Genomic DNA, 27409 nt, shown 5'->3' on the forward strand with positions numbered 1-27409 from the left:
TCAAAAATATTTTTTAAAAAATAAAAAATATATTATTTTGATATATTTCTGAGTGAAAAATATTTTAAAAAGTAACCGCAACCACATTTCTAAATAGAAAAACTCTTAAACTTATTTTCACAATCTCTTTACTTACATGTTATTAATTGTACCCGCCAATACAATTTATTTAATAATTTTAATTATACTTAACATAATTAAATGTTGATTTGAAATGGTTAAAGTGAATATTATTAAAGAATCAAACACAAACATAAATAATTGTTTTACTAACCATGGAAATTGATATAAAACAATATTGTTTTTCTTTTATTTCGTATTTAGAAAGTCTCTCACGAAAGAGATCACTAATTAATCACCTCGCCAATATAGAAAAGTATCAATTAAGAAATCCCACCGAACTTGATAGATTAACCCGAAAAATCCAAGGTTCAGAAACTATCTCGGCTTTAACGGGCCCAGAAAAATCTACGATTCTGATATCGTGTTCAAAATCAAGATTACTGAATCGAGTGCAATCGTACGATCCAATTCGTGGGGCTGACCACAGTAGAACCTCTCTAAACTGCGATCCTTACACGTGTCGACCTCTTATTATATCCCTCCAGTCTACGAAATTCAAAACTGAAACTATTGAAACTCTACAAGATTTCACAGGAAAACATTTAGTGGGCCACCACCACGTGGGTTGGTAGGTGACGTTAATTTTGGTCTCCTTCAAAAAACGCAACCCCACTTCAGCCAAACACGCCCCAACCCATCGCAGGACTGAGGAGCAGTTTGCTTTTTCTTTTGGGACTCCTGTAGCCACCCAGAATTTGGACATGTCTTGTTTATTTTAAGGACAATTTGGGTGTGTGTGTGTATATATATATATATATATATATATATATATATATATATATTTGTTTGTTTTCTAAGGCTAATTTGGATATATTTGATAATCTTCTCCATATGATATTCTATTAATTTGAGATTGGTTGGATTTAGAGGTCATGAGTAACAATCTTCTTACCTATTATTATGTTAATAAGACACACACACATATATTTATTAGATAATTTAATAAGATGCATTTTAAGCAAACAGAAGAAGAAAGATATATAATAAAGGCTACAATTTATATACAAAATTTACATTTTGTAAAAGTAATATACCCTTGCTTCTTAAGAAAAAAAATTATTTCCAAGTTAAATATAATTAATTTTATTCTCTCTGCATCGGTAATGACATTGTTGTAGGATTGCTCTTATGCAATCATACATCTTTTGATAAAATTAAAATCATTTGAGGTATAGTTATTACCTCGAGATAATAAAATAAAAATAGTAAAAATAAGATAGGAAAAGAGAATAAATATAAAATTATGTATAATAATAGTATATAAGATAATTTTTTTTTATCTTTTTATCTTGTTTAGTTATAGTTGACAATATAAAAAATATAAAAAAAATTTATTTTACTTTTAACATACATATATACAAATATATATATATATGTATGTATATATATTATTTTCAAATTTACATATTTGAAAAATAATTAGTTATTATTTTTGTTTTTTTAGTTTATATTGAGTGTTAGAATTAATAATTTTATAATAACTCTAGTTGTAAAACTAGGGTTGGCCCAATAGGTCGACTCAAGACTTGGTCAGCTTAGGGTCTAAACTGGTTTAGTTTTTTTTATATATATATATAAATAGTGGAATGATTGATCTGAACTGACCCGGTCAAAACCAGAGTCGACTAGACACAAGTCAATATTGAATTTTTTGAAATTGTTTTTTGTTGAAATGAGGTCGATTTGGTTTTTTTTTTTAAAAAAAATATTGGGTCAACTCGAGTTGACTCTTCTTACTTATGACCTAGTCTTTACCCCGGGTCAACTCTCGAGTCAAGGTTTAAAAATATGATACTAATCACTTTTATCCATACATTAACTTAGATCAACCCAGTTAACCCTCCCGGCTTGTAACCCAGGCCTTGCCCCAGATAAACCTCCAAGTTAGATTTTAAAACTATGGTAATAACTATTTGTATCCTTATATTGACCCTTCCTAGGCCTCGATTGGTTTCAACCTTCAAGTCGGGTTTTAAAACTATGATAATAATTATTTTTATCCTTGTGTTGACCCTCTCAAGCCTTGTTCGGTTTCAACCTGCAAGTTGGATTTTTAAACTGTAATAATAATAATTTTTATTCCTATGTTGATCCAAATAATGGTCAACCCAACCCATGAACAAGGCTTTGTCTTAGATCAACTCTCGAGTCAAGGTTTAAAAATGTGATATTAATCATTTTTACCCATGTATTAACTCAAGTCAACCCGAGTTAACCCTTCCAACCTGTAACTCAAGCCTTGCACCAGATCAACTTTTGAGTTAGATTTTAAAACTATGATAATAATCATTGTTATGCCTTGTCTTGAGTCGACCTTCAAATTGAGTTTTTAAACTATGATAATAACTATTTTTTTTTTATGTGGATCTAGGTCAACGATCAACCTAACAAATAACATAGGCTTTACCCCTAGTTGGATTTTAAAACTATAATAATAATTATTTTTATTTTTACTTTGATATTGGTCAATCCAAGTTGACTCTTTTAACTTGTGACTTTAACCTTGCTTCGAATTAACCCTCAACTTAAGTTTAAAACTATAATAATAACAATTTTTATTCTTCTATATTTTAGCTATAATAATTTTTAAAATAAGAGTTTTTCCAATAATATTTTAAAAATAAAAAATATTATTTCTGAAAACCTATTTACTTCAAAATTATTCTAAGCATAATTTTTATATTTGTGTCTAATTTTTATATCTAGAAGGGTGTTTAGGTCTAAAAAATCAAACCAAACCAGATTTTACAATTTCTCAAGACTGAACTAAAAATATTTCAAATCGAAGTGGTTCAGATTAGTTAAGGTTGGTTTTTTTAACATTAAAAATCAGAGATCGAACACTTGGATAAAGCCTGCAAAATGTAAAAGGGATAGTTTGGTATTAACACTTGGATAATCAAGAAAAAAAGAAAGAAGAAAGCCTGCAAGTTTGAATGCTTTTGATATTATATTGTTTTCTCTTGGGTTTGTTTTATCTGGGTTCTTCGAGGAGAGGGAGGAGGGAGCAAGGCTTGTTTTTGGGGCCTTTGCGTCTAAGATTATATCTAAATTGGAGGAGATCGCTAAAGTTGTAAGCTTTACAGTTAGGAAAAAGAACTGTAGAGTGAGTCATTTAAGGCAACACCTCTGCTGTTTTTGTGACTACCTTCGTTTAAAAGATTATAGAGACAGAGAGGGAGAGTGGCTACGGGAAGAAGGAAATTAGCGGAATAGGGTTTAAGAGAAAAACAAGCTTTTTATATCTGAGTTTGGTTTACAGCCTCTTTTGAAACCGCGTACTTAAATTTTTAATTTTTTTTTATTAAAATTTATTTTTTAAAATTATTTTGATGTGTTGATTTTAAAAATAATTTTTTAAAAATAAAAATTTATTATTTTTATGTATTTTCAAGCAAAAAATATTTTAATCGCAACTGCTACCACAATCTCAAATAGATCCTTAGAGTTTAAACTAAACCGATATAATTTGATTGAGTTCAATCGGTTTTAAGCTTTTATAACTAAAATTGAATCAAATTTGATTTTTTTTTTATTTTTTAATTGGTTGATTTTTTTTTCTTGGTTTAATTTTTCTAATTAGTTTTTTTTTTTTAGTTTAATTGATTTTTTAATTTTTTCAAAACAACTCTAGTCTTCACTATCTTCATTATTTTTATCCTAACTTAATAAACCAACACTATTATGTATCCTTTTATTACTAGATTTCAAGTAAGCCTCTTTTTTATTTAGGAGGAGTTTGACAGTATAATAACGGTTGCTTTTCAAAGTGTTTTTTATTTAAAAATATATCAAAATAAATATTTTTTATTTTATTTTAAAAAATTATTTTTAACACTAGTATATCAAAAAAATATAAAAATATATATAAAAAATTAAATTGAACTTCATTTAAAACACAATTCCAAACAACCTTTTACTATATCAGTATTATCCTTCAAATTTAAAAAACGTGTTTAGTGTCTTCCTTCCGTCACTTGGACATTAACATGCCCAACAAAGTGTATATGCAACCCATGAGTGTCAATTCTTTCTCAATTTATTTAATCTAAACGTGCCATATGTTTGATATATAAAATATAAAATGATGTAGATTATATCTATATATGAGATTGAGATTGCTTGAGGCGTTAGTCTTAAACAATGTTTGGTATTATGTTTGAAAGTGTTTTTTAAAACATATTTGGGGTGTGTTTGGAAATGTGTTATAAATCGCGTTCCCAAAATATTTGATTTTTTTTTGTTTAAAATGAATTTTTTTATGTTTTCATAACATCTTAATGTGCTCATGTCAAAAGTAATTTTTAAAAATAAAAAAATTTTATTTTGATGCATTTCTAGGAGGCGTTTGTTTCCCAGAAAGTGGTTTCTGGAAAATTATTTTCCAAACTTTCCTGTGTTTGTTTGCTATTAAAAAAGTTGGTCAACGAAAAACACTTTCTGGTTAAAAAAAAATTTGGCTTGGTTTCTAGAAAAGTGTTTTCCTTTTATTTTGGGCGGAAAATATTTTCCGAAAGTTGTGAAAAATTTAGAAATATTATATTATTTGATGATTATATCAAATTTGGTACTCAAACTTTTGATTGTTATATATATTTTGTTTTGAATTTTTTTTTTCAATTTCATCCCTTAGAATTTAATTTTTATACTAACTTTGGTCCTCATTTTTATAATTGTTATTTGCTTTTCCCTTATCATTTTTTGATTGAAATTTTTTATCTATCAAATTTGATCCTCATTCTTTTGACTGTTATTTATTTTATTTGAAATAATTTATGAAATGGTAATTATTATTATTTTAATTTCTTCATCTTTTAATTTTTTTTATTTTTAGATTTGATCTCTATTATTTTGATTATTATTTATTTTATTTGAGATAATTTATGAAATTATATTTGTTTTCTATTTCATTATCATTCAACCTTTTAATTTCTAAGATTTGTTTCTTATTATTTTAATAAACTTGAAAAAAAAAACACATCAATAAGTTATTTTTCAGCTCATGTTCCATAAGATAACCAAATATTGGAAAATATTTTTTAATTTATTTTTTATTATACTACCAAACATCGGAAAATAATTCACTTTCCCAGAATTCATTTTTCAAAAGGAAACTATTTTCCAGCAAACCAGTGTCTAAGTGAAAAACACTTTGAATCGTCACCGCTATCATAACCTCAAACAAGCCCTTAGAAAGGTAAAAACCACAGTGATTATATTCATTATAGTTTTACAAGTTAACCCAGGACCTAGACAACCAAAGGCCTTGGTCGAGTCTCAAACCATAAAAACACAAAGGTGCGATTGGTTTGGTCAAACTTGGATAACTCGTCGTGTCAACCCAAAACTTTTGTAACTTGGTGTAACCCGAGTGAGACTTTACTTTTTTTTTTAATTTTCTTTTAATAAGCCTAAAAAATATAAAATTAATTTATGAATACTTAACCTTGTATTTTTTTATAGTCCATATCTACTTGGATTGTTTCTTAACTTTTCGATGTGGGATAACTATATATAATCTATATCTATATGGACTGTTTCTTAACTTTTCAACATGGGATATAACTATATTACACTTCATGCCTTATATTTTTTTTATAACCTACATTCACATGGATTGTTTCTTAATTTTTTGATGTGGAGTAATTATATATAACTTATATCTATATGAATTGATTTTTAAGTTTTAAATATAAATAACTATACTATTCCCTTGCTTCAATTTTTATAAAAACTTCACATTTTGTAAAATAATATTCCCTTGCTTCTTAAAATCTTTTTTTTTTACTCCTAAGTTAAATATAATTAATTTTATTTTTTTCTACATAGTTTATGTAGTTGTTGTAAGATCTCACACATTCAAATCATCCATCTTCCGTGAAACTAAAATCATTTTTGGGAAACTATATTTTCAAACATGTCTCTCTCCTACTTACTATATCAATATTACCCTTCACGTTTTAAAAGAAAGTGTTTAATATCATCCTTCTATCAGTTGGACATTAAAAATTGCATATGCAACCCATCCATGTCTATTCTTTCTCGGTTTCTTCAATTTAGTCATTGGTACTTTGGTAGTGCCGAATAAATGTATTTCTGGTTGATTATATATAAAATGATGAATATAATGTTTGGCATTGTGTTGGAAATTGTTTTGTTTTTTTAGTTTGATTTATTTTTAACTAAACTGGTTTGGTTTGGTTGAAGTTTTTCTATTTCAAATTTATAAAATCAAAATTGAATCAAACCAAATATTTTTTTAAATATTCTAATTGGTTTAATTGTTTTTTTTTTTTATGATTTGATTTTTTTAATTTTTTTAAAATTTTTTTCAGTTTAATCGATTTAATAGTTTTTTTGCTCACCTCTAAATACGATAGTGATTGTTTTCAAAATGATTTTTGCTCGAAAAACATCAAAATAATATTTTTTTATTTTAAAATTTTTTTTTACACCGACATATCAAAACGATTCAAGAACATTAAAAAAGTTAATTTCAAATAAAAAATTTTTAATTTTTAACAAAAAAACAAAGCATTGAAATTAAATATGTTTTTCATTAAAATTAATTTTTTTTGTTCAAATTAATTTTTAAAAACATGTTGGGACTTAAAAACACTAATTTTATATTAAAAAAACATCAGAATTCAATCTAAATGAGCTTCTATAAAAACATCTATATACCGTATTACAAAATACATATTTAAATAATAAGGTAAATAAAGTAGGCCTAATCTTATCAAAAATAGAAAAAAAAAACATATTATGTAAATTATGTAACTTTATTATAATTTATAATAAGACTTATTTCAATTATTTATGAACTTAAAAGTTTGGAAAACGAGATCCTTTCTCATTATATCATTTAGACCTATTATTCAAACTAAATTAATACATAAATGAGTTTGAAGTTGTTATTTTAAGTTGGTATTCTAGAAATTAATCAAAAAAATTAAATTTAAGATATGTTAAACTTAGAAAGTGTTTGGAAGTATTATAATGATTGTTTTTTTAAAGTGTTTTTTTATTAGAAATATATTAAAATAATATATATATTTTTATTTTTTAAAAATTATTTTTAATATCAACAAATTAAAACAATAAAAAATAATTTTAAATAAAATAAATTAAATTTTAATCAAAAGCACAATTCCAAACTACAAGTTATTTTTAACTAAACCATTAAAGCCCAAAGTGACCAAAAAAAAAAAAAAAAAAAGGGAAGAAAAATGGAGTGTAATTGATACACATGAGTTTTATGTGTGATTTTAACCGAGCAAATTTTACATCAAAGCGCGGAGGAAGAGATGAGCACATTTTTACGTGTTTAGAACACATGGCATGGAACAATGGTTAGAAGAATGACCTAATTGAAATATACCCAATAGTTGGAGGGCGTAATTGTAGTTTCCCCAATCAATTTTTTTTGAAATAGACAAACCCTATCTACAGTAAGAATCACACGTGCGCCACAAGTGCTTGAGGCGCTGGTCCCCTCTCTGTCTTCAAAAATTCAAAATCTCCTACACAACATGAAATCCTTCATATTTACTCAACTCTAACTCTTGTCTCTCTGTCTCCTCCACTTCACTCTCTCTCTCACTCTCTCTCTCTCTCTCTCTCTCTCTCTCTCTCTCTATCCTATATTTTTGTAACATTACGAAAAGTGATTTGGTTCTAATGATCTTCTTTTAATTGCTTCCGTTTCTCTCTCTAATCCAAAACGTTTCAATTTGAATTTCTTTTTCTTATTTCGCCCAGAGAAAGCAAAAAGGGGGCAAATAAATCAAGAATCTCTCTCTTTATTGAAATACAGAAACGGAGAGAGGGAGAGGGAGTGTGTGATATGAACAACGGAATGGGAAGGCAGAGATCTCATCATCAAAGACAGTACTCATCTTCTGATAACAACAGCAACATCAACGGCAACGGAATGTTTCTGGAAAATGGGAGATGGCTTCAATCTGCTGGTCTTCAGCACCTTCAAAATAACAACTCTTCCTCCTCCTCTTCCTCTTCTTTAATTCCTCCTCTTCAGGTTTTATTCCTTTCCCCTGATCTTTTAATTTCTTCTTCTTCTTCTTTTTATACTTTTCCCATTTTGCTTTGAGTCTACTCTCTTTGTTTGCTTCCTCATAAAACAACGGGGCTTTTACAAATTTTGAATCTTGGAGTGTTTTGTGAAATGTTATTGGTTTCTTAAGGATTTTCTTTTTCTTTCATATATATATATATATATATAATTTGCTTTAGATCGAGAGTTGACTATAATGGGTGTTTGATGGAATGGAAAATACAGATCTCGTCCTTTTGATTTCCCTTGATAATGCAAGTAAAGTAAAGAAAACATGAGTAAAACCGAACATAACTTCTGTTTTCTTTTTCTTTTTCTTCAAAATTTCCTTATTTCTTTTTTATTTTTTTTAACAAAATGGTGATTTTCCTTTATCGGGTGCTGCTGTGTCTCAACAATGGTGGAACTGGATGCAGGACTATAATCTCTATGGTAGTGGAGGAGGAGGGCAGGCATTGAGAATGTATGGCAATGCGCAAAGCAGTTTTAGTAGGGGAAATGAGTTTTATTCGGAACCAACAACACCTCCTGTTAGTTCAAGAGCTTCGAGCCAGAGGAAGAATGGGGAGGACTCATCAAATGAGTTCAGTCCTGGGCTCTTAGATCTGCATTCTTTTGACACCGAGTTGCTTCCCGAGGTGGGTAACCTGTCATTTTCTAGTGATTCAGTAATGCGGTTTTGGATGTTTGAGTGGGTGTACGTTAATGGGGCATCCAGCAATTGCATCTATCCATCTTCCGATCAATTAAACTTCTACTTTTTCCATTTTTTTATATGTTCTTTTTTACTAATATGGAATGAATTTGAGCTTGAATATTTGCACTACCATCGAACTCTTCTGTTCAAGAATCGATGCTCTAGGTACTTTCAAATTTATAAGTGCTTCTAAAAGATATTCTGATTTTTGGGCTCGGTGGCTAATGAAGAACATCTTGTCTTGCATCTAATAAAATATTTTAAAATCCCAAGCCCTTATGACTCTTTTGTGCATATTTGGATTTGGAAAACATTTCTTGAAAAATAGTTCTTTACGTGCTTTACGTTTATAAGAGCTTTACGTTTTTTAAACCAGTTCCATTCATAACCAAACATTTGCAATTACATGGATTTTGTGATTTTCCAAAAATTGAAAATACAATTAAAGAATGAAAAGGTGAATCTTCTTTATTTGTTGACGTGCGCACAAACTTTTGAAAAGAAGTTGAAGGTAGTATACATGTCGTTGCATCAAGAAACAATGATAATATAGTGCCGGCTCTTTAGCACTCCATCACATTCTCACACAATACGCTTTGCTCCTTAGTCTTGAATAAATGATTTGGGATTTCACAATGCAGTTTGGTGCTATGACTTTGCGTCCATTTTTATGCTAAGCTTGCTGTATTTCATGGTTAGTTGCAAGTTCCAGGCTTGTATGATGGTTCTTCTCTTTTTCATCCTGTTCGAGGAAGAAGCTTTGATGACTCTTACCCTTACATTTCAAACAATAAACAAACTGGCAGAGCTCCTGGCTTGCCTGATAACAACCTCCTGAAAAGCTTTGTTGCAGACAAAGAGAAGACAAGTTCTGTTGCAAAGATCAAAGTAGTGGTATGTTTCTTTTTTTGTGTCATTTCGTTACCTGTATTTGTTGACATCTCCCCTCTGTCTTAAATACAATGCTTACCAGGTTAGCCATTGTTGGCAGCTTTGTGAACCTTGATAATTCTCTCCGCATTTCATTTATAGAGGAACTTGATTTACTGGCAATGTTAATAATATTTCTTCTTAATGCAGCATCTGACTTGCTTGTAAGAATGTCTTTAAACATTAATATTGTTATGACAAGTGATGTTTTCTAATGCAGGTGCGCAAGAGACCATTGAATAAAAAGGAACTGGCAAAAAATGAAGAAGATATTATAGACACACACTCCAATTCTATGACAGTTCACGAGACTAAACTTAAGGTAACTGTTATACCACTTTTGAAGAAGTCAGAAATAATCCACTTTTGAAGAAGTCAGAGAAATAATTAGGTCAAATCACTGACAGCTGATCAAGAATCTGTCTCCCAATTGGTCCTTGACTTAATATAAAATGAATTAACACAGGATGAAGTTCATCAAACAAAATTGTTGGGCCAAACTCATCAATGAAGACATTTAGGAGTAGATATTAGATACATACAACAACTAGAAAAGAGGTTCAAATGCAATTGTAATGGCCACAGCTCTCCCTAATGATTATTTTAGCCTTATCTGTAACAACCTTGATCTGTCCATTTTTTATTCAATTTGATGCTTTGCTCTCCCCTGTTGTTTATTGATATTTCAATTAATAATTCTTCTATAGACTTGTAGAATTTTTTCCTATGATAAATGACTTGGTAGTAATTCTGGATATCAATATTCAACAGGTTGACCTAACAGAATACGTTGAGAGGCATGAATTTGTCTTTGATGCAGTGCTCAATGAGGAGGTCTCAAATGATGAAGTGAGGAAAATTCTCTTCATAATAAACTAATGAATTTCATAATAATGCTAGTGTTCTCATAGCTTATGCGGGATTTACTTAATCTCTTTAGGTTTATCATGAGACAGTGGAGCCCATAGTTCCAATAATTTTTCAACGGACCAAAGCAACTTGCTTTGCATATGGGCAAACAGGTGAATTGCTGTCTCTGAAATATAAGATGGATGCTTTTACACGCTTGCTTTTGGACACATCTTTTTTTTTTTTGTTGTTGAATCTAGCGAATTCTAATATAATAATTCTTTGTTGTTGTGCTCTTTTTCTACATTTTTATAACTTTTCCTGGCAAGTTTATTCCATAATCCTGTGATTTTGTACTGAGGATTAATGTTTTTTTGTATTTGCTCTTGAATTACCTAACTTTGATATGTTTTGTGCCTTCTCTTTATCACAATGGTTGATGACTTGATGGATAAACAATTTGGACGTTATCATTATGTATTTTCTTTTGTTGCTTTATGCATTTTTCATTTTGTATGGCCCTAATCACATCATAGTGATTTGCTCTAAAATTATTAAAATCAAAATTCACAATTTTTGTTTGCATCTGCTAGTTTATAACGTCTTCCACCCATGTTGGTGAGAACCTCATATCATTTAACACAACTAGATTGTTGCTGTAAAACCAGCTTACTTGTTTTTTTTTTCCCCTTCATTCAGGGAGTGGAAAAACCTATACTATGAAGCCTTTGCCCCTTAAAGCATCTCGAGATATCTTGAGGTTGATGCATCATACCTACAGGAACCAAGGGTTTCAGCTATTTGTGAGCTTCTTCGAAATTTACGGAGGAAAACTATATGATCTTCTAAGTGATCGGAAGTTAGTTGACCTGCCCTTTCCTTTTCTTTTACATACTTTTCACTTTCTGAATTTGCTTAAATTTGACACGTCTCTTTGTGCAGAAAACTTTGCATGAGAGAGGATGGTAAGCAGCAGGTTTGTATTGTGGGTTTGCAAGAGTACAAAGTATCAGATGTGGAGACCATTAAGGACCTCATTGAGAAGGGAAGTGCCACAAGAAGTACTGGCACAACTGGTGCAAATGAAGAATCCTCCCGTTCACATGCCATACTACAGCTTGCTATCAAGAGATCAGTTGATGGCAATGAGTCAAAGCCTCCACGCCCCGTTGGCAAGCTCTCCTTCATAGATCTTGCAGGAAGTGAGCGTGGTGCAGATACCACAGATAATGATAAACAAACAAGGTATGTCCACTCCCGTATCTTTGTGGTATTTTTTTGCCACTGTTGACCATACAAGTAGGGCAATTTAAGGTTTCTGTTTCATATGATGATAGTGAGGAACACTCAGGAATATAATGCATATGGAGCTCAGTGTACCAGTCAGAAATAGTGTTTGGCATGAGATATTTTTCCACATGCAGCCTTGCATTATCTTAGGGAAGTAGAAATTGATATTTTCACTGATCATACTGGATTGAACAACTGGCCAATGAAAAAGGGATTGATAAAATTATCCTTAGGGAATAATATAGTTACAAGGAGATAAGAAATGTAGATATTTCAATGTTTTCTATTGTGTTTTATTTATGTAATCTGTCCCTTTCACCACTTAATGACTTGTAAAGTTGATTTCTATTCCATAGTTTTTTCATCTCTGGTGTTCAGTTCATGGTTTGCTGACCTTTCTTTATATGCTTTACTGACCTTTCTCTAATTTGGGTGGTTGGGTTTGTTTAATTTTGTTGTTTCATATATATGATGCAGGATGGAAGGTGCAGAGATTAACAAGAGTTTACTTGCATTAAAGGAGTGCATAAGGGCACTTGACAATGACAAGAGTCATATTCCTTTCAGAGGCAGTAAATTAACTGAGGTTCTAAGGGATTCTTTTGTTGGCAATTCACGCACTGTTATGATATCATGCATTTCACCAAGCTCAGGATCATGTGAGCACACTCTTAATACCTTGAGATACGCTGACAGGTACATGAAAATGATTTCAGTTGCAAATTGTTTATGGTACGATTTAATCTGTTGTGAATCTTTCATACTGAATTTGCTAAGTTTTCACTCCAGGGTGAAGAGCCTTTCAAAAGGGAACACTTCTAAGAAGGATGTATTATCCTCAACTTTAAACCTAAAGGAATCAACTACTGTTCCCTTGTCCTCGGCTTTACCTGTTGCATCCACATTTGAGGACGATGCAAATGATGCATGGCCAGAACAAGATGAAAGAGATGATTTTGATGCATCAGAAGAAGATTCTTATGAACAGGAGAAACCAATATGGAAGGAGAATGGGAAACTAGAGCCATACAATCTTTCCATTTCAGAGGATAAAATACAGAAACCCAATGGTCAGACAAAATGGAGGGATATGCCAAAATCTAATCTCAAGAACTCACATTCAGATAATGATTTGAATGTGTTGCTACAGGTGATTTAGAAAAGAATAATTACTTCATGCATAAATTCTTTGAATGTGCTGAAACTGAAATTTGTTAACATTATTTTCTGTTGCATGTTCTCAGGAAGAGGAGGATCTTGTAAATGCTCATAGAAAACAAGTGGAAGAGACTATGAACATCGTGAGAGAGGTCTGTGGTCTGGCCAGAGCATTCTTCATTCATTTTTTTTTAGTACTGGTTTTGAAAGAAAAAAAAATGCCCAAGGGCTTGTTGCGTGTGAATATAAATGTTATTTTCAATCTCGCAGGAGATGAACCTGTTGGTTGAAGCAGACCAACCAGGAAATCAGCTCGATGATTACGTTGCTAAACTGAATGCCATTCTTTCTCAGAAGGCTGCAGGTATACTGCAGTTACAGAATCGTCTGGCACACTTCCAGAAGCGTTTGAAGGAGCATAATGTTTTAGTATCTTCTTCTGGCAACTAGATTCACGTGGAAGTGCACGCAGTTATTGCCAATGGATGCTTCTTTTATTAGCTATTGCAATATTACTGGCCTGGTTGTGGATTTGGTTACGCAGTGCTCGAAATCTGGCACCTCATGCAGCAGTTTGTTGGATGATTCACTGGCCATTATGCTCTATGTGGTTTTAGGGGTTGGAGATTGAGAGATCAAAAGGATACCGTTAATCCTTCACATGATACTGTCTACAATTTTTCATCCTCATTTCCTCCAACAAGTTACAAGTAAGCTATAGGGTTTACATGCCCATCTGGCATGCTTTTGTAAAGCTATGGAGCAATGTAATTAGATTCATTAATTAAATTACATACTTCCTGCCTTCTATTCATTAATGCAAAATTGCTTCTCACTCTTGTTTGCTACTATGCCAAGTTATGTTTCAGTGTTTTTGGGATTTTGGCAACTTTTGTTTTAGGATGTGTTTTACTTGATAAAGCATTAAATTAATGTTTTTTTTAATATATATATTTTTTTTTTATAATTTTGATGTCCTAATGAAAAAAAAGAAAAAGAAAAAAAAGCAATCTAAACCTTAATATAAAAGTCCTAGCCAATCCAAGGGCATTCTTTGCCCATCGCAAATTCCTCCTCAAACAGTCTTAACTAACTCTCAGGCAAAAAAGGTCATTATAGTCTTATCGGAGTCCCTTTCCCGCCACATCCCATCCTTTTCTGTTCAAAGAATTCGGCAACCTACTCTTCGATTCTGCTCTCGAAAACGAAGAAAAACCACAGAGAAGAGAGGTAATAAAGAGAGAGAGACTGAAGGAAAGAGCTGGAGAAGATGTTGACATCGATCTTTGGAATAGGAAACATGAGGAAAATGAGCCTTCTTGTATTAATTCTTTGCATTTTGATCTCTGTCAAGAACCAAAATGCAGAGATCAAGAAGAGCTCGTCATCATCATAAACTGCAGTGAAATGGCCATATTCATCTTGGGATTCCTTTCCTTCCGTATTCTTGTCTCCTTTGACATCTATTGAAGACGATGATGAACAAGTATCATGGCATTCAAACCGGTCTCTTGAGTATGATTTCTATCGTGATTCGTGCCCACAGGCAGAAAGAATCATTCAAAGGGTGGTTCATGAGCTATACGAAGTCAACTCCAGTGTAGCCCCTGCTCTTCTAAGGCTCGTGTTTCATGATTGTTTTATTGAGGTAGATGATTTCGTTCTTTCTTTTTGTTGATTCCTAGGGGGTTAGTCACTGCTTAATTATTCATCATTTAGTACGACGAAGGTTTTAATTTTTCAGCTTTGGTTGGCAATTCTTTCATGTTATCTTTTGCTTACAATTCTTGATCAAAGACTATTTTGATGTTAAAAGTTCTTTCTTGGGGATTTTTGTTTCGGAAGCTTTCAGATTTGAAGCGATTCTGATTAAGTAAAATTTCGTCTATGTTTCAGTGATCTTCGTTTTTATTGCAAGTAGACCTGAGTTCTTTTGTGAATCTTTTCAGGGATTGATTCTGAGAAAGACTCTCCTCCCAATAAAACTTGAAGGGATTTGATATAATTGATAAAATCAAATCAGAGATTGAAATGGTGTGCCCAGGAGTTGTTTCTTGTGCTGATATCGTTGCTTTAGCAGCCAGAGATGGTGTTGTTCAGGTATAAACATCATTCTGTTTCCTATTTCATGATCTTACTATTGAATTTCTGAATTTCAGGCTAGTGGTCCATTCTATCCACTGTATACTGGCTGGAGGGATGCTATCCATTCTTTCCGAGATGTGGCAACGTCTGAGCTTCCTTCACCCAATGCTGATCTATCCGAAACCCTAGCATCTTTCGCATCTAGGGGTTTTGATGAAAGAGAAACTGTCAGTCTCATGGGTACTAATCTTTCCTTACCATACAAAGCAACACAGAAATCTTTTTATAAATCTCTGTTCCTATATTGCTCTTATCAGAATCTATGCTTTCCTCTTCTCTCCTGCTATCATCTGATGTTTTTCTTATTTCTATGTTTTAATTTTAACATCTGTGAATAAAATGACATTAATTCAACAGCACCTTCGCTTTCCTGTAGTGGATCACCATCTTCATCGTCCAGGGCAGCAGAAATGAGGGGCTCCCCATCATCATTGTCAGCACCATCACCTTCCTTGAAAGGTTCAATTTCTTCCCCACCGTCATCATCAACACCTTCATCAGCTTCCTTCGAAGATTCACTGCTTTCCTCACTGGAGGAGCCAGGAATGAATATGGCGAATGAGGGCCCAGGAGTAGATTTTGGCAGGTTGTACCACCGCAGTCTTTTGCAAGGTAAGGGAATCCTTTATTCCGATCAGCAGCTAATGGCTGGGATAGATACTGGTATTTGGGTACGAGCGTATGCTTCAGACATCTCCTTGTTCCCCCGAGGCTTTGCCCTAGTAATGATGAAGCTCTCGAATCTCAGAGTCTTGTCAGGATCAAAAGGCCAGGTCCCGCTCCATTGTTCAAAGGTGGCATGTGAGAATAGTAAGATGTGAAGGAGACTGTACTGGTTGTACTACTTTATGCTGTTTTTTCTTTGGCTTTAGCGCTCTTTTGAATTCGGCCTCTGAAGTAGCTTCAAATGTTCAAAAAACCTGGATAGATTTGTGCTGTTACCTTTGAAATTCAGTACCCAAATTATGAGCAACCTGCTGTTCTTTACTTGTTGAACAAATGCTGCAAATGGAAGTGATTCTTTTCTAGATAACTGATGGTTTAATGCATTAATAGACTCAAAAGGCCTTCAATTTCGGCCATTATAGCCACATGGCGTGTGATATCCTATTTGATTAAACCTAAGCCTTTTACGCGGAGATAAAAGTGAAGGTGTCTGTCAGAACCATAAAAAAACACCTATGATGCTTGAAGAAGAATATGTTAAAAACATTCATGGTGGCTAGATATTTAAATTAACAATACACGGCCCTTAAGTATCTGAAACATGTTTGGTGTCCTTGAGTAAAAAGACAGGCTCAAGCATGGCAACCCAGGTAAACAACATTCTACAGAGATGAATATCAAAAATCATTGTGTAAATTAGACACACTCAGAAGAATACAGGACAGGATAATTACTATGGAAAATAATCCATATGCAAAAGAAACAACCTACGAACATTGGAATCTATAACCTAATTGATCCGAGTCTTCGCTATGAACTGTTGGTGCTGGCAGAGGCCTTTGGAACAGAAAATTCTGTATAAATGTTGGTGAAAAACTTGTCGACAATGTCAAGGTACACAGGGCTTTTGAGACGAGAATAGTAGTGGAGTGCCTCTTCTACATCCAAAACGTGTTCTACATCACTCACGTCCATCATTTCCAATTCCTTCATCTTCTGTGCTAATACACAACCGCTTTCATTCATGTTCTTTGAGCTTTTTTCTTCTGCTTTTTGTACTTGGGAAATCTTCTTACTCTTCTCTTCCTTTCCTCCTTCATTCTTCCTCGACGGACTGTTTGCAAGCTTCATCTCACTTTCATCACCCACATCTTCATCTCTCACTGGCTCTTTTGACCCCATGAAACTATTGCTCTTTCCCTTCATTGCCTTTTCCAGATCACACTCCCATTCCTTGCAAAAATCAGCGTAGTACTGATCTATCCGGTAATTCTTCACATTGCTGCTGCCGCGTGAGAAGGGTTTGAAAGAAGTGGGCTTGGTCAGCTTTTGGTAGCCACCAAAGAAGATGGACTTAAGGTTTTGGAGAGCATTGTGAAAGAACTTCTTGGTCTTATGGATGGATTCTCTTAGCTGCATTTGCTGTTTTAGTATTGTATTGTAGAGAGAAAAGACTCGTTTATCTCTTGGTGGCTCCGACTGAAAGAAGAGACACAGCCCTATTCTATTTGGCTTCTTTTCTTCTCTGAATGTCGTTTCACATGTACAGACAGGAAAGATAAAGACAGCTGAAGGTTCTCAAGGTTACCAAGAGATAAAAGCTATGGGGTTAAAGGCAAGGTTTCACACAGTCCCTTTTTCTTTTTATCCTCACCCTTCCATCGAAGGGAGACACTGAACCATTGGATCTTAAGATGGTAGATCAGACGGCCAGTTTGAAGCATTAGGGCTTACTAATCAGTAGCAGATAGTTGGTGTGAACAGAAATCCAAATGATGCCTTTACCATAAACAAAAAGATGTCTGTGCTACTTAAGCAGCAAAAGCTGTTTAATAAATAAAGAGCGAGAGAACAGAAGACTAAGGAATCCTTCACAGTGATCATGAATGCTTTATATAATTTGACTCTTTGTAGTCTAAAGTGCAGCTGTATTGATTAAGATGCAAAGCTAAAGGTAGTGGGTTGGTGTAAAAGGTTTATTCCTATGATCCATGCGTTCAAGTACCAAATAATAGCAGCTAGCCCTTTTTTGTTTTTTGAATTTTGGACTCCTTGCTGCTCCCTCCTTCAGAAAGCCTGTGGTGCTCATATGAAAAAGGGATATCTTATCCTCTGGCCTGCCTCAGATCAGATATCAGCCTTGACATTATTTGAAATTTGAGATTGTTTGAATTTCAATTTGGAGAAGGATTTATGGCTTATGTTGATGTGGCTGCCTTTTGTCGATCCATGTTTGAGTGAATTTGTACTATTGACTTGTTTTGTACTATTGACGTAAACTTGTATTGTTTTGTACTGTTTATATGATTTTTTTTTAATTTTTTTTAGTGTGTTTATTTTTTGTATATTTTAAAAAAACTAGTTTAGAATAAATTAAATTTACTCGTACTATCATGTGAATAATATTTTTTTTTCTTGAAAAACTAGTGTAAAGTGAATTACCTTTTCAAGCTAGATTTTAAATGTGAAAATATATAAAATAATATATTTTTTTTAAATATAAATGTTTGAGCTAGTTTATGTGCATTTCGATTAATTTTATAGACTCTAAAGTTAATGATCATGTAAGTTTTTAGTGATTCTAAAATAATTGGAATTCATAATTATTAAAAAATAAACTTAAAACCTGATCAGTTAAGTTACCTCTTAATATTATGAAATTTTTTTTTTTTTTGACAAAGAAAGAGATGATATTCTCGTGATGCAATTAACCCTCATGCTATGGAACCATCTCTCATTGCATTTATATGCAAGAGACGCGTGGACCCGAAGGTGTTGTGACATTAGTGCCTAAGGGTGAACACCCAGTTAATATCAAGACAAAGTGCCTTTACATTTTTGTGCCAGTCATTTTCTCACAGCTGCCAGAGTTAAAACCATATTTATAAAAAAATTAAAAAAAAATTTAATAAAATTTAAAATAATATTTTAAAATTCTTTTTATTCTACATTCAAAATTTTTTGAACATATAATATATATACTAAAAGATTTTAAATCTCACATTAAAAAAAATAATTTTTTTCTTATAAGTATAGAATATATATATACTTAAGAGTTTTAAATTCTTCAAATCTCAAATTAAAAAGATATTATGTTATCTTTTTAAATTAAAGTATTTAAACCAAATTTTTTTAATCTTATATTAAAAAAAATATAACTTTTTTCTAATGTAAAATATATATATTAAAGAATTCAAATCCCAAATTAAAAAATTATTTTTTTAAAAAAACATAAAATATATATATTAAAGGGTTTCAAATTCCATATTTAAAAAATAAAATATCATTCTAGTATTTATATAATAAACTTTGAAAATAATTAATAATGAATTAAAAAAATATGACAAAAAAGGTCTAAGAGAAAAATCACATTTGAAAAAAAAAGGTCTTGTCCGGGTTCGCCAGGGTCACGGGCCAACCTATCGGGTCGATCGGGTTTGACTATGTTTTTGCAATAGCCGGTTTTTTATCTTACCCGAATCGGTCCAACACCGAGTCAACCCATCAGGCCGGGCCGGGTTTAATAACTAGGGTTAAAATCTTGCCACCAACCTACTATCAACAGCTTGAGCCTTTGTTAATTGCTCTTGTGCTTGAAATTGGTAATTAGATCAAAATTTCTTGTGCGATGTAGATTTTGATTGACCAGCCTTGAAGGAATGACAGTTTGAGCCTTGTTCTGAAGCAACATTGTTTAGCCTCCCCACCCCACGTTAGCTTCTTTAAGAAAAGCAAAAGTCATCATTCAGCAACTTCTAAATTGGTTGGCTCAACCCTCATTCATAAATCTGAAGCTGAAACTTCACTCCATGTATGATTAGTCAAAGCAACCCTGTATAGTTCAGGCTATAATTTAGCTCATTTACTGCTCTGTAATGGTTCAGTTAAACTGCATTTTTACCTCTCGTGTCCAAGCAACTCGATACCGAAGAGTAGAGCAGCAATGGCATCCCGACTCCAAACCTGCAGTGTTTGATCGATGGTTGTCCTGCAGCCTCCTTGAGATTTTGAAGAAGCCCATGAAACGCAGCTGAAAAAATTACAGAAGTTAATAGTTCCTTTGTTCATTAACTCACATCATTACATCTCATACAGCACACTGTCACAAAAGCAAGCCTTTTCATTCACTAATAAATAACTGTCAAAAAAGCAAGAAGCTTCTTGAGGCATAAGAAACCAATGGTTCTGATCCAAATTGAAATCAGCAGCTGATCTATCTGAAGTGTCCGAAAAAGAATTTGTAACTTCTTTAGATTACTCTATATGTTTCATGATATTCACATAACCGGATAAAATTATAGAACTAGAAGTCCACTCTACATGAAACAACAAGGACATGTTCCTTGACAGAACCCAAACTTGTGTGCATTAGTTCATTCTTCAGAATCTTATGGTTTAATCATGGATCCAAGTCACTGACACCTGACCATGATTGTCATTATCGTGTCGGCGTTGTCTCCAGTTTATGGTGCGGCACCTAATCAGCTTCAAATGGTACTCAATAAAGGTGAATACACTACTTATCTAATTATCCTCGCACAATATCCTTCTTTGAAGAAGTTTTCTTGGCCGGGGATTCATCATGCAAAACTGAGCCTGGATCAGCACCTGTTTCATACTAAACTCTCCCAGGATCTTGCTTTGGAAACACCAACCTTGCAAAATTTCCTTTCTACTATTGCTTATTCAATGCTGGTAGATCTTTCTCCGGCACATTCTACTGGCACTCTCTCTTCTTATTGTATTTGAAGAAGTGATGCAGTAGCCTATGAACTTCACCATAATTGTTGGTTGCAGAAACAAGACGATCTTTTATCCACAGAGGAAGCTTGTTTGTTGGATGAGAGAAGCTTCTTTTCGAGGAGTCAGATGCGTATCGCATGTCAACCAACAATATTGCAGCATAGTCATTTATGTGCCGTATTGCTCTTCCTAAAGTAGACAAGTCATGGAAAAAAAAAAACAGATGTCAGAACAGGCAAAAGACCTCTTCCAAATAAATATATAAAGCCTATTTTATGCATGACATACTGAGCAGGGGAAACAAAGGTGTTTTAGTTTACTGAAAATTACTTTGTTGATGTCCATCAGTGTCTTAGTGAGTTCATAATTTAACCGTTCAAATTGGCCAGAGTAATGCTAGCACTCACCAATTGATTATATATCTGGTTGTTCAGAACGGAAAAAAACCGATAAAAAAAACTTTATATATCTGCGGATAACAATGCTAGCACTCACCAATTGATTGATTTACAGCTTTCATGCAGAGATTTTCATAATATTCTTTTCCTCTGCGCTTGCAACTTCTTAGGATACTGAAAGCTGTCTGAGCATCCCCATTGTAATAGTGCTCACCAACAGAAATTTCAGGACGCTTACCACAGTTTGGCTCTCCCAAACTTTCAATATACTTCACCCTCTCCATCAACTCCACGTCAGATGGACTTGGGTAGGGCAGCCCAACCATTACTATGCACCGGCCCATCCCATCACTGAAGTTTATGCCTTCTGATATCTTTCCACCAACTACAGCTAGGAGTACTGCACCATTATGTCGTACTCCATCTTTTGTGCCCCTAGACAATCCATCGATTGTTTCCTTGTATTCCTTGAGGATGAGTTCCACGTCAGAGTTACTTCTCGGCTCTCTGAATATACGCTTTTTCCTCATAATCCTTTCAAGAATGCCCGACTTCTTCCATGCATCATAGACCTGTCCTTCATATTCAAATGAGGAGAAGAACACAACAATCCCTTCAGGAACAAATGCCACCAAATTGCAAAGCAAGAGCCCTAACTCCTCTACCTGTTCAGAAAAATGTTGTTAGCCATAGTTTCTGCAGAAAGAACTATCACATATAGAAAACAAGATTTCTACCAAACACAGACCATTTTTCACATTCAAGACTGCAAAACTAGACAATGTATCTCTAAATTAGGACTAGAATGCAAAGCATGCCACTTCAAATTCATATGATTGAAGACATGATTAGCTACAGTCCCATAAGTCTCCCCGCACCCCTCAAAAACATGAGATGAATGCATCAATTAGAGTGCAAATTGCGAGAACATCATAGAGCAATTTCTGTCAGAGAAGTACATGTGAGGTTGCAATCTATGCAGCACTCACCATAACCAATGAGCTTCTTGAGTTGTAGCTAAAATCAAAAGATTGACCAGAAGGGCCACGTGAAACTGCAATTGGTAAAATACTCTCAGGAGGGACAATATGGCTACATGAAAAGAAATGCAGCTGATTTGGCGGTAACCATGGGAACAGCCGCTCCCTTGTCTCTTCTATGGGTTGCAGGGTCCCACCTGCCAATATGACAGCATGTGCTTCATCCACAATCTGGATGAAGTTTCTATCCGTGAGTACCCAAGTTTTTTATTGTAATTTTTGAAATCCAAATAAAGCAAAAAAAATAACAAGTTCTTAGCAAACCTCGGAGAAAATCTTTTCCCCTGTGAGCATAACATATTTTAAGAAACCTCCTAGTAGCCCAGAGCATGTTGATCTCATTTTTGAGATTATCATCCGTCCATCACCATCATTATTTGTCAGTGATGTCAACATGTCCACTAATGCCCGGAAACTGGAAAGAGTGCTTCCTTCCTCACCACATCCTCCATTATGATCGAGAGCCAAACCTTCCTGCAAGCTAGCTACCTTTTCACCATACCCACTGACCTGTGAAACCAAATCACAGCAATCTTAAAACAGGAAGGCGAATAATTAACACTACAGTTAGAGAGTAAAACTAGTTTGCAAAGATTAAAAAAGGGGTAACCAGCATTTACCTTGTGCACCAAATTGCTTTCCTTTATATACTGTAGCAATTTAACCAAATTAATGTTGTCTATATTAAGAGAAAATAGAAAATCATTAATGGCTATAGAAGTGTCACAGACAGCTTTTGTGTCAGCAGCTATTTCTTCAGCTTGGCAATTATTTACATTACTCAAATCCTTCTTGTTATCTAGAGTTTGCAGGAAAGCTCGAGTGAGGACCATCAAAGTTTGAATATATCTTCGATTTCCAGGTCCCAAGATATTGCGAAATCTTGTGAAGTACTTCTCTATGTGGGAGTGCACACTCTCCAACTGAGTAAGGACAGAAAATTTGTTATCAATACCTAATTGAATTCCAATTTTCTTATATCAAAGTCAATTGCTTAAACTTGTTAGTGGAGGTAGGATTCCAACTCATGTTATCCAGGGAAAGGATCTTTTCTATCCACATGGAGGTTATGCAATGAACAACCAATATGTTACATCCAAAATTTTGAGAGATGACAGTTTGTGCACCTGTGATGAAGTAATTTTTGCATCATACATGCTGATGAGGGAGTCAGCTAGATTGTGAGCCTCATCGATTACTATGATACTATTCTTTAAATTGAGGCCAAGCGATTCACGAGATGATTTTGATAGAAGAGACTGATAGGGGAGAACAACAAGATCAGCTGCTGGGACCATGCTTCGGGAGCCATAATATGGACAAGTTCCAATACTTCTTCCAATGCGAACAAGATCTTCAATATCCAATGCTCCATGTTGAGATGTCTCAGTCCTAAATTCCTTCTGTAGTTTATGTTTTCTAAGCATTGGACAGCCAGAAGAAGCCTTGGTTCGACGTATTCTTCCCTCAGCGCTGAAATTCTGCATACAAACACTGTAATCAGTCAAAAATCAAGAAAAACTCTCTAATCCAAGCAAAGGAGATGTTGTTTACATTGTTCTGAATAGACTGAGGAAGGAATAGTTCTAAGAGGTGTTTGTGTGGCTGGATTGGAACCTCCGAACCAATAACATAAGATTCCATTTCAGAAACAAGCTCAGCAAGAAAAGTCCCCGATACCTTGGCAAGATATTTCTAAGTTTTTGTTTTCGAACTTTCATACAAAAAACCATACTGTGAAAAGGATCTCTGGTTGGTCAGGTCAAATGGTCTCTATTCTATATACTGAAAAATACGCACTAGAAGCATGCCTAAAATAGGATAGCTTCTTATAAACTGAATGCATATAGGATGGCTTCCAAATCCATGTATACTGAAACATATGCCCCAGAAGCACCTGATATAGGATAGCTTATTACAAACTGAATGCATATCACTGACCAAGAAAATTTGACCTTAAAACATCTACAATTGCATGTAATTGTTGCAATCTCTAGTCGATTTCATTGTCTCACATGGGGGTCATCTGTATATGCATCAGAACCTACCAGTCCCTCATACCATCCACTAAGCACTTTCCATTTCAAGATGTCATTGAGACTAAATCTTGTTACTTCAGCTGCACAACTCAGGCCCAATTGTCCCCAGACAAAAATGGATCATTCGATACTTAGCGGGCAGGGGGGGGGGGGGGGTGAGCTCTCATGTTCATTGCCTTTGGAGTTTCATTTTCACAAACAGAAAATATTGACTCCATTCAAGTTATCGTACCTTAACTCTATTACCCTCCAACACTACTATCCCAAATATCAAGAAGTTCAAGTACTCTGTTGTCCTCCAGCTATACGACAAGAGCTTACAACACCAAAATCAATGCATTCATCATATTCGATTTTATAGATTGACATATACCTTGATTTTGGAGACTTCATTTTTCTTCTTGTTCTTCTGAAGCTCCAAGCACCTTTCATTAACACGCACAGAGCTCCCAAGTTTCAAAACCTCTGAATGCAAGCCAGAAAAAAATGAAGTCAGGAATGCACATGCAGTGATTCAATGAAGAAAGCACAAGATAAATGTACCTTCGTTAATGCAGAAATTCTTCCTGGAGCCCAAACACACAACATTTATTTCATTGGAAAAAAGAGTTTTCCTTAACTCTTTGATAAACTGTGAGAGTTGTGAATGCGTCCGACTACAAAAGTAAATCTTGAACGCCTTCTCCTCCTCTTCCTCCTCACCGTCAGAGCCATCCTTTTCTCCTTCCTCGTCACTTGATGAACTAATAGAAACCCCACCAGCCTTCCTCTTTGATTTCCCACCTCCAAGAGCTCCTTCCTCTTCACTTTCATACTCATCTAACAAAAACTCATCATCACTCAATTCCACTCCATCATTTTTCTTCCGCGAACTCTTATTCTCACCCCTCTTATTACAATCCTCCTCCTCCAAATCACGTGAAAACAGGTCTTTGCAACTTTCCTTGCGATTTCTCCTCCTATCACATCCTCCAAAACCGAATTTCTTGTTGATTTTCTTCTCCTGCGTAAGATTGTCTTTGTTGGGGACAAAGTTTCTGAGCCAGTCAGGTTCATCATCAGAGCCAATATGAGCATCATCTGTTGAATGATGAGGAGATTGAACTTTGGACTTGTCTTGTTGCCTCCTATCATACACCCATTGCAAAGCACTGCATATTATACTTAGAGTCTTGCCGGTCCCTATATATTATAATGACAAAAAAAGAGATCTCAAATTTATTGCAAAAATATCAAATTTTAAGTTGGTATTCAGCTATTCATCATCTGAGCTTAATACAATCATACTCCTAATTAAAACCAAACCCCATTTCTTAGTAAACATTAAGAAATAGTAGCATCTACTGAAGTAGCCCTGATTTGGCCTCTGAGCTTGAATAGTCAACATCAAAATTTATCCACATTATTTGCGAAAACTCACAAACATCTCTTCCGCCACTTCATTTACATATATATAGAGGAGGGAAAGGGAGAGGGAGAGGGACCGACCGGTGGGGCTCTCGAGGATGGAGACGCCGCCTTGATTCAAGGAGTGATAAAGAGCTTTCATGAAATCAATCTGGATGGAGTAAGGCGTGTAAGGAAATCCTCTAAATTCCATCTCTCTCTTCTCTTTCTTAGCAGATTGAACGAAAATGAAAGTGTTGCCTTTAATTGTTTTATGCTCCCTCGGCGCTAGATTTTCCCGCCATTACCAGAGGGACAGTGAAAGGGTTTTCTTTGAGGGTCTGTTTGGCTGCTGCTTTGACACTGTTCTGGAATCAGGTTTTTGAGTTTATCTCATTTTATTTATTGAAGTTGTTTGTTTATTCTTCGGTACTTTAAAATAAATTTGGTTATTATTTAAGATAAAATAGATAGAGAAAATAAGAGTATATAAAACACGTTTCTATGTAATTACTAATTTAAAAATATAAAAATCACTATAACTTTATACTAAATATAAAATTATATTTCTTTATTTTTATTTTTTATTAATGACTCTTTTATCATGGAACACTAATTAAATACAATTAATATATTTAATTATTCTCTGTGGGCAAAAAAAAATACAGGCATAAGTAAAACAAAAACACATTTACCAATGTAAATATAAAAAATATAGATTTTTTTTTAATTTTTTAAGTGAATTTTCTATCCTCTGTAAAGAGAAGGTACAAAGAGAGTTAAATCTTGTTTTCCAAAAATGTTTCTTTAAATGTTTCATAAATTCAATCTTTATTTTTACATTCAGGTATACATTATTAATTTTAACTAACTTAATTTTCACAATTAGATTGAAAACTAGAAAATATAAAATCATGAAAAATACAACAAGAAAGAGGAAAGAGAGATTTGTAATATTATTAAAAGAATATTACTATTACTATTATTATTAAAACATTAATATAATAACTAAAACATATATAATATAGAAAAAAGAGAATTGATCATGTTCTCGGACAAATTTAATTTAGTGATGAAGAGGTAGGTACTGAGTGATAGCAAAAAAAAAAAAATACAATTGTGATGAAAATATTGGGAGAAAATTATGATTTGATTAGGTATTGTTTGGAATATTGGACAATATTTATTAAACTTAATTGAACAAATAACTATTTTATCTTGTATCTGTGTGCTTTAAAATGGTTTGGATAATTTGCTTTATTTTGTGTTTGATGCACACTAGATAAGATTAAGTTGATTTGAGATCTATATCAGTTTGAGTTTAAGAAAAAAATATAGAAATGATTGATCTGATCTAGCCCCGTTAAAAAAAATTAGGCCGGCTAGTGACTCGATCAATCCGAGATATAACATTGGTAAAAAAATCCATTAATATATATATATAGTCCTCATGACTTGTGACTCGAACCTTACTTTCGAGTCGATCTCGGAGTCGATTTTAAAAATTATAATAATTATTATTTTCATTCGTACATTACTTTGGGTCAAATGGGTTGACCATCCCAACTTGTGACTTGGGTATTACCCCGGGTCAATTCTTTATTGTTTTGAAACTATAATAATAATTATTTATATTCTTATACTGACTCGAGTCAATGGCTAACTCGACCTATGACCTGAGCTTAGCTCTAGGTCAACCCCTAAATAAGGTTTTAAAACCATAATAATAACTATTTTTATATTTATGTTGACTTGGGTCAATGGTCAACCCGACTCATGACCTGGACTTAATCCTAGTTTAAAATTATGATAATAATTATTTTTATCTTTACATTAACCTGGGTCAATGGTCAACTAGACTCGTGACCCGA

General features: G+C 33.5%; 3 protein-coding genes and 1 pseudogene across 5 annotated transcripts; 2 read left to right on the plus strand and 2 right to left on the minus strand.

Annotated features, from left to right (window-relative positions):
• The first annotated feature begins 7689 nt into the window (after positions 1-7689).
• On the plus strand, positions 7690-13969 carry LOC118046223 (kinesin-like protein KIN-13B). 2 transcript variants are annotated; one of them, XM_035055036.2, is made up of 12 exons: positions 7692-8161; positions 8614-8835; positions 9594-9788; positions 10045-10146; positions 10596-10673; positions 10765-10846; positions 11373-11532; positions 11616-11918; positions 12441-12659; positions 12753-13113; positions 13208-13273; positions 13392-13969. In XM_035055036.2, the coding sequence occupies exons 1-12, from the start codon at positions 7970-7972 to the stop codon at positions 13569-13571; spliced, it is 2160 nt and encodes a 719-aa protein (XP_034910927.1). In that variant the 5' UTR covers positions 7692-7969; the 3' UTR covers positions 13572-13969. The 2 variants fall into 2 exon arrangements, with proteins under 2 accessions (XP_034910926.1, XP_034910927.1); XM_035055035.2 differs by having other exon boundaries at positions 7690-8161; positions 12441-13113.
• Positions 13970-14099: 130 nt separating this feature from the next.
• LOC118046226 (putative Peroxidase 48) lies at positions 14100-16595 on the plus strand (annotated as a pseudogene).
• Positions 16584-18013, minus strand: LOC118046228 (uncharacterized). The gene has a single exon (XM_035055043.2). It carries the CDS (start codon positions 17349-17351, stop codon positions 16743-16745), a length of 609 nt encoding a protein of 202 aa, XP_034910934.1. The 5' UTR covers positions 17352-18013; the 3' UTR covers positions 16584-16742.
• A 1269-nt stretch (positions 18014-19282) lies between these two features.
• On the minus strand, positions 19283-25892 carry LOC118046227 (uncharacterized). Of its 2 annotated transcripts, XR_012167924.1 has the most exons (10): positions 25641-25892; positions 24696-25334; positions 24526-24617; positions 23241-23594; positions 22734-23036; positions 22378-22623; positions 22063-22284; positions 21171-21738; positions 19834-20864; positions 19284-19764 (listed from the first exon to the last, which is right to left on the minus strand). XR_012167924.1 is itself a non-coding variant. In XM_035055042.2 (9 exons), the coding sequence occupies exons 1-9, from the start codon at positions 25750-25752 to the stop codon at positions 20650-20652; spliced, it is 2751 nt and encodes a 916-aa protein (XP_034910933.1). In that variant the 5' UTR covers positions 25753-25892; the 3' UTR covers positions 19283-20649. The 2 variants fall into 2 exon arrangements, 1 of the variants encoding a protein (XP_034910933.1); XM_035055042.2 differs by having other exon boundaries at positions 19283-20864.
• Between the last annotated feature and the right edge of the window lie 1517 nt (positions 25893-27409).

This window comes from Populus alba, chromosome 1, assembly GCF_005239225.2.
Source record: "Populus alba chromosome 1, ASM523922v2, whole genome shotgun sequence".
NCBI lineage: Eukaryota > Viridiplantae > Streptophyta > Magnoliopsida > Malpighiales > Salicaceae > Populus > Populus alba.

Excerpts from the sequence above, each read along its gene's own strand:
- LOC118046223 (XM_035055035.2), top strand. The coding sequence starts at position 7,970 with ATGAACAACGGAATGGGAAGGCAGAGATCTCATCATCAAAGACAGTAC. Across the intron at positions 11,919-12,440 it reads GATAATGATAAACAAACAAG|GATGGAAGGTGCAGAGATTA; the intron begins GTATGTCCACTC and ends TATATGATGCAG. Across the intron at positions 13,274-13,391 it reads CTATGAACATCGTGAGAGAG|GAGATGAACCTGTTGGTTGA; the intron begins GTCTGTGGTCTG and ends TCAATCTCGCAG.
- LOC118046228 (XM_035055043.2), bottom strand. The coding sequence starts at position 17,351 with ATGCAGCTAAGAGAATCCATCCATAAGACCAAGAAGTTCTTTCACAAT.
- LOC118046227 (XM_035055042.2), bottom strand. The coding sequence starts at position 25,752 with ATGGAATTTAGAGGATTTCCTTACACGCCTTACTCCATCCAGATTGAT. Across the intron at positions 25,335-25,640 it reads CATCCTCGAGAGCCCCACCG|GGACCGGCAAGACTCTAAGT; the intron begins GTCGGTCCCTCT and ends TATAATATATAG. Across the intron at positions 22,285-22,377 it reads GGGAAAAGATTTTCTCCGAG|ATTGTGGATGAAGCACATGC; the intron begins GTTTGCTAAGAA and ends AACTTCATCCAG.